General features: G+C 52.8%; 1 protein-coding gene across 3 annotated transcripts in view; it reads right to left on the bottom strand.

Annotated features, from left to right (window-relative positions):
* The window catches only part of tecpr2 (tectonin beta-propeller repeat containing 2), a 16,063-nt gene extending 3,077 nt beyond the window's left edge, over positions 1-12,986 (bottom strand). For 2 of the 3 annotated variants that reach the window (XM_088432367.1, XM_088432368.1), the window contains exons 1-21: positions 12,839-12,986; positions 12,547-12,627; positions 11,502-11,642; positions 11,291-11,419; positions 10,581-10,712; positions 9,183-9,340; positions 8,942-9,095; positions 8,540-8,692; positions 8,155-8,472; positions 7,237-7,426; positions 6,345-6,733; positions 5,738-5,941; positions 5,537-5,604; positions 4,685-4,800; positions 4,444-4,611; positions 4,194-4,374; positions 3,969-4,110; positions 2,798-3,113; positions 2,417-2,514; positions 2,200-2,335; positions 1,002-1,150 (exon numbers count right to left, since the gene is read on the bottom strand). In XM_088432367.1, the coding sequence (XP_088288493.1) occupies positions 1,002-1,150; positions 2,200-2,335; positions 2,417-2,514; positions 2,798-3,113; positions 3,969-4,110; positions 4,194-4,374; positions 4,444-4,611; positions 4,685-4,800; positions 5,537-5,604; positions 5,738-5,941; positions 6,345-6,733; positions 7,237-7,426; positions 8,155-8,472; positions 8,540-8,692; positions 8,942-9,095; positions 9,183-9,340; positions 10,581-10,712; positions 11,291-11,419; positions 11,502-11,642; positions 12,547-12,618 (3,414 nt within the window). In that variant the 5' untranslated portion in view covers positions 12,619-12,627; positions 12,839-12,986. The remainder of the gene's footprint in view (positions 1-1,001; positions 1,151-2,199; positions 2,336-2,416; positions 2,515-2,797; positions 3,114-3,968; positions 4,111-4,193; positions 4,375-4,443; positions 4,612-4,684; positions 4,801-5,536; positions 5,605-5,737; positions 5,942-6,344; positions 6,734-7,236; positions 7,427-8,154; positions 8,473-8,539; positions 8,693-8,941; positions 9,096-9,182; positions 9,341-10,580; positions 10,713-11,290; positions 11,420-11,501; positions 11,643-12,546; positions 12,628-12,838) is intronic. The other variant, XM_088432369.1, reaches the window with a different exon arrangement.

Here is a 12,986-nt window from a genome sequence, read left to right as displayed (position 1 = left end):
CGGACCTCTCAACGGTTCTAGACGTGTGTCGCGGCCGGTCCCGCGCACGCGGCCCGCGCAGGTTTCCATGGACACGAGCGTCCGGACGCCCGTCGGCCCCGTCGGTCCCGATTGCGGTTTTAAATCTGTGTTAACCGCTCACCTGAGCGGCGGTCCTAGATCCGCGGCGGCGTGTCACCTGGAGAAGCACCCTTGAACGAGTAGCGGTCAATTTGGTCTAGAAAGCCGCTGGGGCGCTTCTGAAGGCGCGGGACGTGGACAGCCGGATTCTTGCCATGTAGCTGGGAGGGTGCTCCCAACGAGCGTTTCTAGATTTGCTTTGACATAGACGCTCCAGGAAGATGATTCTAGATTTGAGCGAAAGGTTGGGACAGGCGCTTTCAAAGCTTCCTCATCTGCCTTCAAATTTCCCGTGTTATCCGCTCAGGCGGCCGGAGACGCGTTACTAGATCGGCGCAAAGGTTTTTTAGCTACACCGAAGTACGTGTGGCCCGGACGAGGGGTTGCCTCTAAATGTTTGTTACGCGGCGCGATCAAAAAGTCGGAGATGCGTATCACCCGGTCCGGCAAGTGGGATTTACTGAGACAGTGGGACCGCGATAGCCGATTGTAGGTACGCTCTACCCGGACAGGCCATCCCAAGTCTGAGTGATCCGGTCTGGGGTTTGGGACTGTCACCGGGTCAGGCAGGTCTGTCCATATATTCTAGTTCATCCCTTTGTTCAGGCGGTCCTGGGCGCGCGAGAGCCGATTCTAAACGGATCTTTCCCCGACGGGCGATTCTACACGGGTTATCTGCTATCCTACGCGTGTATTTGGATGGACGGTTATGGACGAGCGCTTCTGCGGTAGATTGGTCGTGGCTGTTATCCGGAGCGGAGCGTGCTTTGTCGGTGGAAGTACGTGCGACCCGGAGAATTGGTTCTCCGTGTTTGGCGTCCGGACACGCGGGTGTAGAAGTGCCCGATCCGTCTCTGGTGGGTCCCGCTTAGGTGCGTTACCTGGTCCGGCAGGTCTATGTGGATCCAAGCGGGAAGCATCATGTTAGGGTTCAGCGGTTGAGTTCCCACCCTGAAGTAGAGCAGTCCTCGACTGTCCAGGGCCCAGACGTTCTGGCTGCCGCAGCTGACGCTCACCAAACGTACGCTCCCTGCCTCGGGCGCAGACGAGACACCTTTCGTTTTTTCACGGTACGGTATGTACGACTTGCGCGCGAGCTATCCGTAGCTGTGAGTCTGGAGTTCGAGGCCCAGGCGGAACCTGAGCGCAATGAGAGCACATGCCGGGTCAGGTCTGTTTTGGGGGGAACGGACTCATATTTCACAGGCGCTCCACTAACCTTTGACGACTCGATACTCGGCAATCGGCTCGGGTTCCTCGAAACGCCAGCGACAACAAATGTCGACCTCGCGTCGCTCGAGTCATTTAAAAGGTATGTTGATTTTAGCGACAGACACGATCGCAAACGTTGGCGAGTCGCAGACATATTAGCGACTTTTGCCACGTACAAGCTTGGCTGGCGTCAAACACTCCTTCGTATGTTTGTATAACACTTGCTAACAGTAGCATTGCTAAGCGTACATCAGTGTGTGTTGATTTCATTGGTCTGAAAGTCTATTTTTTCTGGCGTGCCTCGAGATGTTCCAAGTATGTTCCTTGACCAGTTTGGGAAACCCTAAACTACAACACGTCAGCAGGCCAGAGAAGTAAACTCCTGCTACCTAACCTTCGAAGGTGGGCGGCGTGTCGGGTCACGCCTAATATCGGCGCGCTCCGACGGCGCGCGCGCTGAAAGCCGACCCTTCGCCCGCGTCACTCTCGCGGTCTCGGAGCGACATCAACTAGCGGCGGGACGTGTGACCCCGAGTCATGCGCTCGCCGACAGCGCGGCTAAAAACAGACCTGATAAAGCTCCTTACGCAACCTTCAGCTGTCGCTCTGACACAGGGTCAGCAGGTGTGTGTGTGTGTGTGTGTGTGAGAGAAGTTCCCCACATGATTTTATTGATATTAAATAAGTTGACGCAAAGGCCACGAGGCGTAAAAACACAGACGGCCTTTTGCCGATGTCTGCCTGGCGACAAGTGACTAAACAGCTCTTTACCCAATCACGGAAGGCATATATATACCATGCAAAACATCTGCTCCGTCTCGGAACGCTTCAAAACAAAAAACAAAAACATTGACTGCCGTGACGTACCGAGCTGACTGAGGTCCAGGGAGGTCCAGTGGAGACCGGCGGGACAGGACGGAGACAGGGTGCGGATGAAGACCCGGCCGTGGGGGTCCAGTCCCCACAGGGCGTCGCGGCAAGCCGAAAGCCGGCTCAGCTCCACCTGGCCCGGGGGAACGGCGGGACAGCGTGAGGAGAGCAAAGGGACAAGCGGGGAGGGGCGGGGGGGTAAAAGCAAAGGGACCTCCGGCGGAAGCGTGACGCCGGACGGCCGGAGTTCTCCGTCTTGATCCCAAACGCAGAACAGATCCTTCTTGCTCTGAGCCAACCACAGGAAGGCGCCTGAAACGAAATTGCTGTCAAAGCGGGTAAAAAAAATGTGAAAAAAAGAAAGAAAGGTCTATCTCAAGGCCCAGGGGCCAAATCCGGCCCGCCAAATGCTAATTTGAACTTTTAGGATTCTGATGTAGAATACCAAATTTGATGTACTTATACATATACATACAGTACATACGTATATATATATATATATATATATATATATATATATATATAGAGAGAGAGAGAGAGAGAGAGAGAGAGAGAGATCCACATAAAAATAAGTAAAGCCATTGGAAGGGCCTACCGTCTTTGTTGGGCACGGCGGAAGAAGTGACAGAGCTCCACCTGGTGGCGGCCACGGTGCCCCTGGGCACCAGGTTCTGCCAGAAGGTCCCCGCCAGGCCGCCGCGGGCCAGGTGCAGGCGGTTGCGTCCCGACGCCACCCAGACGCCGGCGGCGTTGGCGGCCAGCAGGCCGGGCTGCCGCTGCGAGTACTGCGAGAGGAAGGCCACCACCCGCTCCACCGGCGCCTTGGTGACCGTGGCCACGCTTTGCGTGGCGTTCACCAGCGTCCGGAACAGGCTGCCCCCGTCGAACGCCGCGTAGTCCGAAACGCTCACCTGGCAAGCGACGTTGCATTCTTGACCTCCTTTCGGAAATGCTTTTAAAGGCGTAACAGATTTTTTTTTCCCTTCAACCGCTCAACTTGTTCGGTGGCGTCACTTCTATCCATAAATCAAATATAGAAATAAAATCAAGAAAGACAAACATAGTCCAAAAATGGGAAACCGATTTTCAACACTTTTTCATCCAGTCTGATTTCAAGTCCGGGTAAATATTTAAAGATCATATTGTAGTTAATATTTCATGAATTTCAATCGCCGATGGAAACTATAACCGCAATGCAGCCCGCAATAACATTGAGTTTGACAGCCCTGCTTCAAGACGTAGCCATTATCTGGTCTCTACCGCCACCTACGGCCTTGAGGTGAAACACAAGTCAATAGAGATTCCGCCGACAAAAATGGTCGTTATAATTCTTTAATATGGTCCAAAACTTGGACAAAGAAGTCCTGCCCAATCCCATAGAAATGGCAGAATCGTTTTCAAAGTTTACACGTTTCATCCGTTTGCTGGAAATTTCCGTGGTTCTCAAAAATATTCCGGTTTCATAACTTATTTCAGTCGGCGACAAGAACGACTGTCAAATAAAGCGCTCGTTGTCTTTTTTCCTTTTCTGAAGAGAGCGCCGACACCGGTGGCCAGCGCTCCCCTTAATTCTTTTTATTTCTGGACATTCAATCGCAGACACATAGGTATCTGGGATTGATGGTCCGGACTCTTCGAAAAGCAAAAAAAAAAGGCGTCCCTGACGTCCAACGGGCGGGGAGGACGGATTTCACGGACCCCCCCGCAGTCAGCCCGCTCGGGGGCGCGACACGCGAGCGGAAGGGAGCCTTAGCCCCGGGGCGTACCTGCCACCAGTGGTCGTCGTCCCCCTGCGGCCGTTGCCGGGAGACGCCCGTCCTAAAGAAGAGCCTGCCGGCGCCGTCCAGCGCCCAGGCCGTCCCGCCCTCGCCCAGCGCCACGCACATCAGCTCCACGCCCTGAGCCTCGCTGCGAAAGACCGCAAAACGCGTTGGATTTTTTTGTTATTCTCGGGGGTGAGGGCGGAGCGGCGCGGAGGTAGCGTTCGTTACCTGACGCTGTCGTACTTCCAGCCGTCCCCCAGGCCGCAGAAGCTGTCCGGCCCTTCCCGGTAGAACAAGGCGTTGTGCTCGCTCAGGGCCCAGACCACGCCCCCTCGCACGCACACCTGACTGAAGACGCACGGCGCGTCCACCTTGACGGAACGGGCGCACGGCCGCTCCGCGCTCAGCCCTGCCGCGCGCGCACCGAGCGGCCGGGTTAAAAAGAAGAAGGGGGTCCTCGGACGGGACGGCGAGCCACCTGTCTGCAGGTAGAGATCCCCGTTGGTCCCGATGATCCACGCCGAGTCGTCGCCGAGGCCCACGTAGGCCGTCTCCTTGGCCGCCTTGTACCAGCGCCGCTCGCCCGACACTTTGGCGCAGGCGTACGCCGTCATGCTCTTCTGCTCCACCTTCCACAGCAGGTTGCCTAGCGCCGGGATAGGTTAGCGCGCCGCCGCTGGCGCCGCCGCTGGCGCCGCCGCTGGCGCCGCCGTACTCACCCGAGGGGGAGAGCGCCACCTGGTGGACGTTGTCCTCGAAGCGCTGCCAGCGCAGGCTGCTTTCCGGCAGGGGGCTGCAGTACAGGCTGCCCTTGAAGTCCAGACACCACACGTACCTGCCGCGCGCGTTCACACGCACGTCCGCTTTCAGTTTTTGAGCCGACTCGGGCGGCCTTTTGGATGTTTTTGACGTCGATGAAAAAAATTACCAAAAAAAAAAAAAAAAAAAAAAGCTTAACAGTAAGAAGCTAAAATATTGCACCAAAGGCCATCCCTTCAAACCGCTCGTAAACCTGAGCCCTGCAGATGTCGTATTTAGCCCACGTCGGGCTCATTTGCTGCCATTCGAAATGGAAAAAAAATGTTCATTTTGGACATCTTGAATAGCTTATGTTTTATCATGCATTTCCCCCGATTTTCGCACGAATCCTTTCGGCGGCCACTTGCGAACAGGGCGCAATGGAGATTTATGCGTTGAGACCCCAAAACCGCGGGGAGGCGCTAGCGGACGACTTATGACATTTGCAAGCCGTTCAATGACTTCGTGGAGCCGGACTCTCATTCTGCAAATTTCTGGCTATGCATCGTGGGGATTGTAGTTGACAAAAGGCGCCGTTGCGGGAAAGCTTCATTTCATGCAACGCGGAACACTATATGTGCATATACCCGTCTGCGCAGCATTGAAGAGTTGCTAATGTTGGCTTTTTTCCCTCCTAAAATGAAAATTCACATATATACAATGTATATACAAATGTGTACGGATAGGGCTGATGCCACCCAACCCTTCCAGGTGTTGAAAGTGAAACTATATTTCGGACTCCCCCCAAAAAAAGCATATAGCGCCGCACACACCTGTCGGTCACGTGTAGACTGAGTATGCCACATCCAGGTCCGGAGTAGCCCATCCAGCTTTCAGCCAACTACAACCAGAAACAGAAGGCTAAGAGCGGTGCTCTTTTTCTTTTTTTCTATGATTGAAAGCAGGTCCTGACATATTTTTTTTGCTCCAGTGGACAGAGGGATTTTTTTCCCCCCTTCTTTTCTAAGGCTCGCCTGCTCGGCTTTGCGTCCGGCGGGCGCGTCCCGAGCGCCCCGCTGCAAAGCTTCTTCGGCCACTTGACTTTTCCCGGCGCTGCGGTGTTCCGCGTCGCCCGCGTTGTGGCGGTAAATGTCGTTCTCCTCGTCATCGCTGGACTCGTTCGGCTTCTCGCGAGGGAGCTCGGGATCCCCGCCGGCGGGCGGCGCCGAGTCATCCTCCTGCGTCAAACTCATTTTAGCAGAACTCAAACGTATGATCAAAATGCCCTCAGTGAAACATAAGCTCGTATTACTTCTTATTACTTCTTTTCAAAGAGCACAGTGGACTTCTCTAGCGCTTTTCTACCTCGGGCGTTCAAAGCGCTTTACACTAACTAGTCACGATTTACACACTGACACAATTAGCAAGCTAGTTGGCTAGTTGTCCGTCGATTATGGACAGCGGAGTGATTGATTCGCTCCTCCTATCTTGTGGGCTGGATAAAACGTGATGGAGGGCCAGATCCGACCCGCGGGCCGCACGTTTGACACCCCCGTCCTACACATCGTAACGGACGTTGGTTATAGCGACGATTGTCCCACCCTGCGCGATGGACACCGACAAGACGGGTAGTCCACTGACCCGGTCCGTCTCGGCTTGCGCGGCGGTGCCCGCGAAGCGCTCGTCGCGCTCCTGTCCGTCACGCCGCATGTAGGAAAAGGTGCATTCCAGCAGGACGTCCACGTCGGGGGTCAGAGGCTCCGCCTCCTTCTCCGGACCCCGAGGGGGCGGGCCGCTGGCGAAGAGCTGCCGTAAGACCGCGCCGGCGTCAAGAACAAGATGTTCCACACACCTTGCCTCCGCTTCCTGGGCGTCGCGGGCATCTCCCGCCTCCGTCGGGGAGTCCCGTTTTGGAAGTTCCAGCCCCAGGAGAGATGCCCCGCTGCCGCCGTCGCTGCAGCTGTCGTCTTGGACTACAAACATGGAGTCGGAGCAGCTGCTCTCAGACAGACGACTTCCACTGCCGCTGTCTGCCAAAAAAAAAAAGTATTAAGTCACAAACCCCATCTGAGCGACCCTTTCAAAATCAGCCCATGTCAGGCTCATTTACTGCCATGAAAAGTAGCAAATATTGTCTATTGTCGATATTTAGCAGGACTTTCCCCTGATTTTTGCATTAAACCTTTCAACGGCGACTCATGAACAGGGTGCAATGGGAATTTTTTGTGTTGAGAGCCCAAAACCAGCTAGCGCACAACTTATGACACTGACTTCATTGAGTGGCTTAGCCTGGACTCACATTATGCAAAGTTCTTGCTATGCAATCTGGAACGGGCTCGCCGTCCCGCGTGTGCAGATACACTGGAAAAAGTCCATTTTAGGAACGTAAAACATGTTACCTTGCACTGAGAACTATTTCTTCAAATGTATTTGCACCTCGCTCCACTGACAAACGTCTAACTTGTTTTTGCACTCAGACTGTCCTTGAAAGCAACAGAAACAAAAGCGGCGAATGAGGTTGTGCGTTTGTCACCTTGTCGTTGGCGCTTCTTCTTCTTCACCTTGACGGCTTTCACCACCAGCTCCTGCCACACTTCCTCCTGGCCCAGGGGGGCGCTGTAGCGGCGGGAGCCGGCGTCGCTGGAAAGGTTCCCGCGGAGGCTGTCCCAGGATGTGACGGAGCCGCTCCGGCTACGGGAGCGGCTGCTCGGTCTCGTGTCGCACTGACGACGACATGACGCCGTTTTTTTTTTACTCTCCGCCAAGGGGCAATCTCGCAGTAAACAGAAGAAGATGCTATGGAAGTGTAGATTTTGAGTCCGAACTGCTGATTTGCTCGCCACGCTCCACGAGTAAACACAAGCGGGCGTGTTTCTGTTGTGTCGGTGCAGTATTCTAGCAATGCGAGTGCGTGGGTGTTGTATTGAAACTATGTTGGCGCCGCTCTCATTTTTAAACGTGCAAATGTGTCGAATCTGCGTTGAAAGCGTGACGTTGCCAAAGCAGGCAATCTGATGAAAATCGGTTGTTACAACCTGAGGCCTGGAACCTGATAGTCCGCTGCCACCTATGCAGAACAAAAATGAATTTCCTGTTCAATAAATCGTCGGTGCGGTTTATAATCCGGCGTCCCTTTAGGTCCCAAAAACAAGTTGCATATTTTCCGCGCTATGAGCTGACGACGGTGTGCCTTATAATCAAGTGCGCCTTTTACCGTGCATAAGCCACTACTGTAGCTTCTATTCTACTTGCGCAGTGCAGTGCCATGCGCGCTACATATGAAAAGCCTTTAGAAGCGGCCCTTGATTGAAGGTGCGCCTTACAGTGTGGAAAACAGGGCAAATGTCAGTGTCGCCAAAGAAGACGCGAGAGAAAAAGAACAGTTGCCCGTCGAGAACAACACGATGGTGTTTGTCGCCGTTTGGACTATCTGAAAGAAGCCCTGGATCACCTGGTCCTCGGCTTCCCGGTCTTCCCGCCCTTCTTGGCGCCTCTCGCCGGCGGCCTCCTCGGCCCCGCCCTCCAGGATGACGGCCATGGTCCTGATGGGCTGAGCCGTCTCCACCCAGCCCGTGGGCGCGAGCGCGTTGCCCTGCGGCGTCAGCGGCGAAGACAGCCGCGCGGGGAAACGAGAGGGCGAGCGGGAGACGCCTTCCGGGGCGTCCGACAGGCGGATCAGGTCTCGGTCCCCCTTCAGGACGAAGATCTCGTTGTCGCAGCAGGACAGCGACACGATGTCCCCGTCGCTCTCCAGGCCGCCCACCAGCACCTGAAGGGACGCCCCGGGCTCAATTTCCGACGCCCGTTTGGACGTTGCCGGCGGCGGCGGGCGGTACCTGCTCGACGTAGTCCAGAACGTAGACGCTGTACTCATTCCAGCTGAGGATCCAGCCCTCCTTGAGGAAGCAGCTGAGCAGGCCCAGCTGAGGCTCGGGGGGCCGGTACGCCCCCGCCGGACGGGGCCGGGGAAGGATCTCAAAGCGGGGAATCTGCGGAGGACGCAAATACCCGTTTTTACGCACGCGGATACCGAGTACTTCGCGGGTAACTCGTTCGCTGCGATCTCATTGTCAACAACGGGAGGAAGAAGAGGACGCTACGGAGGTATGGATTTTCAGTTTGCGCTGCAACTTGACTCGACATCAGGGGGCGCTCTCCTCCTCACGACAAAAGAAATCTTTTCATTTTGTAACCGGCCGAGAAAAACATCTGGCTCCGCCGCCGGGAAGCGTACGTACCGGAGCATCGAAGAGGCTTTTGAGCAATCTGGCGTCCAGGACCTGACCAGAGACGTCGGACGTCCACAGCCGCAGGCCCGGGCGGGCGGCGAACGCCCGCAGGTCGCTCCGCTTGCACAGGGCCGGCAGGAAGCAGGCCCCGAACCTGCCGCCGCTGAGGAGCGCGCGCGCCCGCGCGTTTACTAAAAGGTGCCTCGCTGCTGGGCGGGGCGGGGCGGGGCGGGGCGGGGCGCTCCCTCACGTCTTCCTGGGTTTGGCGCCCAGCGTCCGGACCTTGCGCGTGTGCGTGCAGTAGAGCAGCGAGCGTTGCTGCGTGGACACCAGCAGAACCTGCTGGCTGTAATCCAGCTGCACCACGCCGCCGCCTTCCTCCAGCAGCAGCGTCGGCGTGCACGTGCCCTGCCGAGGCGCCGCAACGGCCGCTCGTCGGCCGGAGCCAGGAAAAGCGCGCGCCTTCTTGCTTTGACGTTTAGCGCAGAGACGGCCTCCCGCAAAAAAAGTCAAACCCCGCCCGCGCGCTTTGCTTTCTTTTCTATCCGTTGCTTTTATTTGATGAGGTTATTTGATCAGACTTTTTGCTTCATCGTTTTGATGAGGTTATTTGATCAGACTTTTTGCTTCATCATAAATGCTTCCCATTTACAGCATTTTTATGGTTAATATTTTTTTGTATGCATTTTTTTTCCACCTACGTTATAGTTTTTCTTTATTACTAATATTGTTTTTATTTTGTATATATATATATATATATATATATATATATATATATATATGTTTGTCTTTTGAAATGTTATCGGATTGTACTTTTTCTTCATCATTATGTTTCGGATCATTTTCTGTGTATACTTTTTCTTTGAAAATGTTCTTTCTTATTGTACTTTCTTTATTCAGCGTCAAAAAAATATTTTTTTCCATTTAGAGAATTTTGGGGGGGTTAATATTTTTTTCTACTGTACAGTTTTTTGTTCCGGTACAGTTTTTCTTTATTATAAATGTTTATATCTCAAATATGTACCCATATTACATATTGTTTTTTTAATGTTATTTTATCATACTAATTTTATATCAGTGGTTTTTGAATGAATTATATTTGATATGAATGACTAATTAATTCATGCATTTCCTTAACCATCTACTTCCAGCATTTTTATCATTATTTACAAAAAATAACACATTTTTTTCAGTTATAGTTTTTCTTTATTGCGAATGTTGTTTAGTTCATTGTAAAAATTTTTCACGTGTTTACCATTGGCAGGCAGTATTTTTAAGTTTTAGAGTTTTTATTTACATTTTTTGCTTGTTTTTTCTAAGCGATTGCACTGTCTATATTCATTTTTCAGTGTTTCCTATATTTATTATAATTTTATGCGGCTGTCAAATGTTAAGCGTCTTTTACCTTTTTTCTTCATTCTATCGTTTTTGCTCTCAGTTTGTGTTGAAGGGACACGGATCATATCTCTGTCCTTACAGTATGCTTTTTTGGTTCATTTTTTTTCCCCTTTTTAAAAAGAGTAAGAAACGATATCCATATTTCTTCATTGACGGTTTTCGCCGCGTTCATCTTTGATCGGTACGAACGGCGTTTGACTTTTGCGTTTCCTCTTCGTCCGGTGGGGGCGGGGCGGCCGCGCGCTATCACCTGATCCAGGTCCAGAGCGGAGAAGACCACGCGGCCGTTGTCGTCCCCGGAGAAGAGCTTCATGCCGTTGGTGCTCCACGCCAAGGACGTGACCGTGCCTTTGTGGAGGCCCGCCATGTCGAAGCGCCGCAGCTGAAAAGAGGCATTTAATTCGCGCCACGTTTAACGAACCAATGACACTTGTCATTCACCGACCAAACATTTATGTCATTCGTTAAGGACACGCCCTTTCGGGAAACGAGTCGATCCGTCGAGCCCGCCGCTCAAACGGGTTCCGACGCCTGATCGCTTACCCCGCTCCGTCGAGGTGCCGGGAACCGCCTCGGTTTGAGGAGCGCGGGAACCGCCTCGGTTTGAGGAGCGGGGTAGCCCATGAGGCGTCGGAACCCGCCCGGCAAACGGCGACGAGCGAGCCCGACGGATCAACGCCGTTTCATGTGCGGCGTTCGTCAAATAAACGTTTCGTTGGCTCATTGAAGGTGCCGTTCGCCGAGCGCCTATTTGGAACAAAGAAAGAATAAAAAATCCAAATTGGGCGGTATCCACCGGCTAGCGGGCCGCTGAAAACCGGAACCGAAAAGGACATCTGCGCTTTTGTTTCTTGCGCATTTTCAAAAGTGGCCTCCGACCGCATCAAAGTAAAGAAAAACAAAACGCGGCGGTATCGGTACGGCGTCGACGGGAAGGATATGGGGGAAGCGCGGAAAGACCTGCTTGTTGCGACCGGGCAGGGGCGACACCAGCTGGAAGACGGCCACCCGGCCCGATGCCGTCCCGGCGCCCACCAGGTCGTCGAAGCAGCTCAGCAGCTTGACGGCCGTGACGGCCTCGCTCTTGCCCTGGACGCGGACCGGACCAGACCGGCGTCAAAGAGTCGGCGGCGGAAGCGCCGGCCGGCCGATGCCAGAGAGAGAGCGCCACCTCCAGGCTGTACTTGTTCATGTGCGCCGGGCGCCGGCAGTAAAGGTACAGCATGCCGATGCTGCTGCCCACCGCCACGAAGTCCCGGCTGCCGTCCACCGCCGTCAGGTACACCGGCACCGAGCGGAAGCCGCGCTGAACCTGCGTAGGAGCGCCGTTTTCATGATATCCAGCCTGCTGCTAACAATATCGCTATCGCGCAATACTCCATGTTGCATTTAAGAAAAAAACATGCATCAATCTTAACAGCGTCATACTAAAGGTAATATTGTACCTAGAAGCGAAAATGATATTTTTCTAACTGTAAAACCTGATCCGGTCACTTATTAAAAAAATAACATTAAAAAATGATCACGTATCCAGTACGACTAGGCTAGGGACTGGATCCATTTTTACAACTAAAAGAAAAAGAAATCATCAGCGCTAAAAAGTACTGTATGAGATTCAGTATGATACCAGCAGGAATGATACATGCTTTTATTATATTACTATATTGCAGGAATGAACATTCTTCCGGTACCGTACTGGATCAATATCGGTATCGTAGCAGAATTTCTAAAGTGTATCGGAAGACCCCTAGTAAAAGCACTTGTAAAAGATGTGTATCGTTTCTTATTGTTATGTTTTAATTTTTTTTTGTTTGCTTATTAGTCCCGCATGGGTTGCGTATGTGGAAAAAGTTCCCCATGTTGGTACAGCCGTGCTACTTTTTTTAATTAAAATGTGATGCCATAAAGGTAAAGACAATCAAGAGATGTATTGCTCGCCACAAATAAAAATAAAACCATTTGTTTTTCTACAGAAGCGCTCTTTTACTTGGCGCACCCTCTGGCAATGAGCGTGCCACTGCCACCTACTGTAGCGGAAGTGCAGCTACGCTTTAGTACATATTCACTGCATACGTTTATGATAACAACAAGGGCATGCAGAATTTTTTTTCTGACACTAGGCAAATGTGTGTGTGTGTTTTTTTAATCCCCCGCCCACTCTACTCATCGCGTAAATACGAAGAGAGATTATTGTTTGTTTTTTCTTTTTTTTTTACTTTGGACGGGATGGCATTCAGCAGGTGCTGGAGCGGACAGAATTCCCTCAAGGCGGACGGCTGGCTCTCCATGGTTGTCTTCTGCCGAGAAACAACAATAGCGTTCCTCATCCACAGTGATATTTACAAGTCTTCGAGCAAAAGCGAAGACTGGCAGAAATGAAAAGTTAGCACAAACACGCACGCAGACGGCGTTGTTGTTGTGAGCTAACCTGGGGCGGATGCTAAGCTAACATCCCAACCATTAGCGCGGATTCACACGATTAGCACCGGAACCAAACGTCGCACTTACGGTTTAATATCGCGTGGAAAAAAAGCGCTCGACTCTGCGCCCAGATGTTATTCACGGGACGGCAGCTGGATGGTAAACAGAGGCGACATCGCCCCGTCACTCAGGCAGACGTCACGTCGATGTCGTCATCCGACCGCGTCCGTCTCCC

Source organism: Hippichthys cyanospilos, chromosome 14 (assembly GCF_059441005.1).
Source record: "Hippichthys cyanospilos isolate Australia breed blue-spotted pipefish chromosome 14, RoL_Hcya_1.0, whole genome shotgun sequence".
Classification (NCBI taxonomy): domain Eukaryota; kingdom Metazoa; phylum Chordata; class Actinopteri; order Syngnathiformes; family Syngnathidae; genus Hippichthys; species Hippichthys cyanospilos.
Note: the sequence above shows the minus strand (reverse complement) of the source record. Positions and strands in the feature narration are given on the sequence as shown.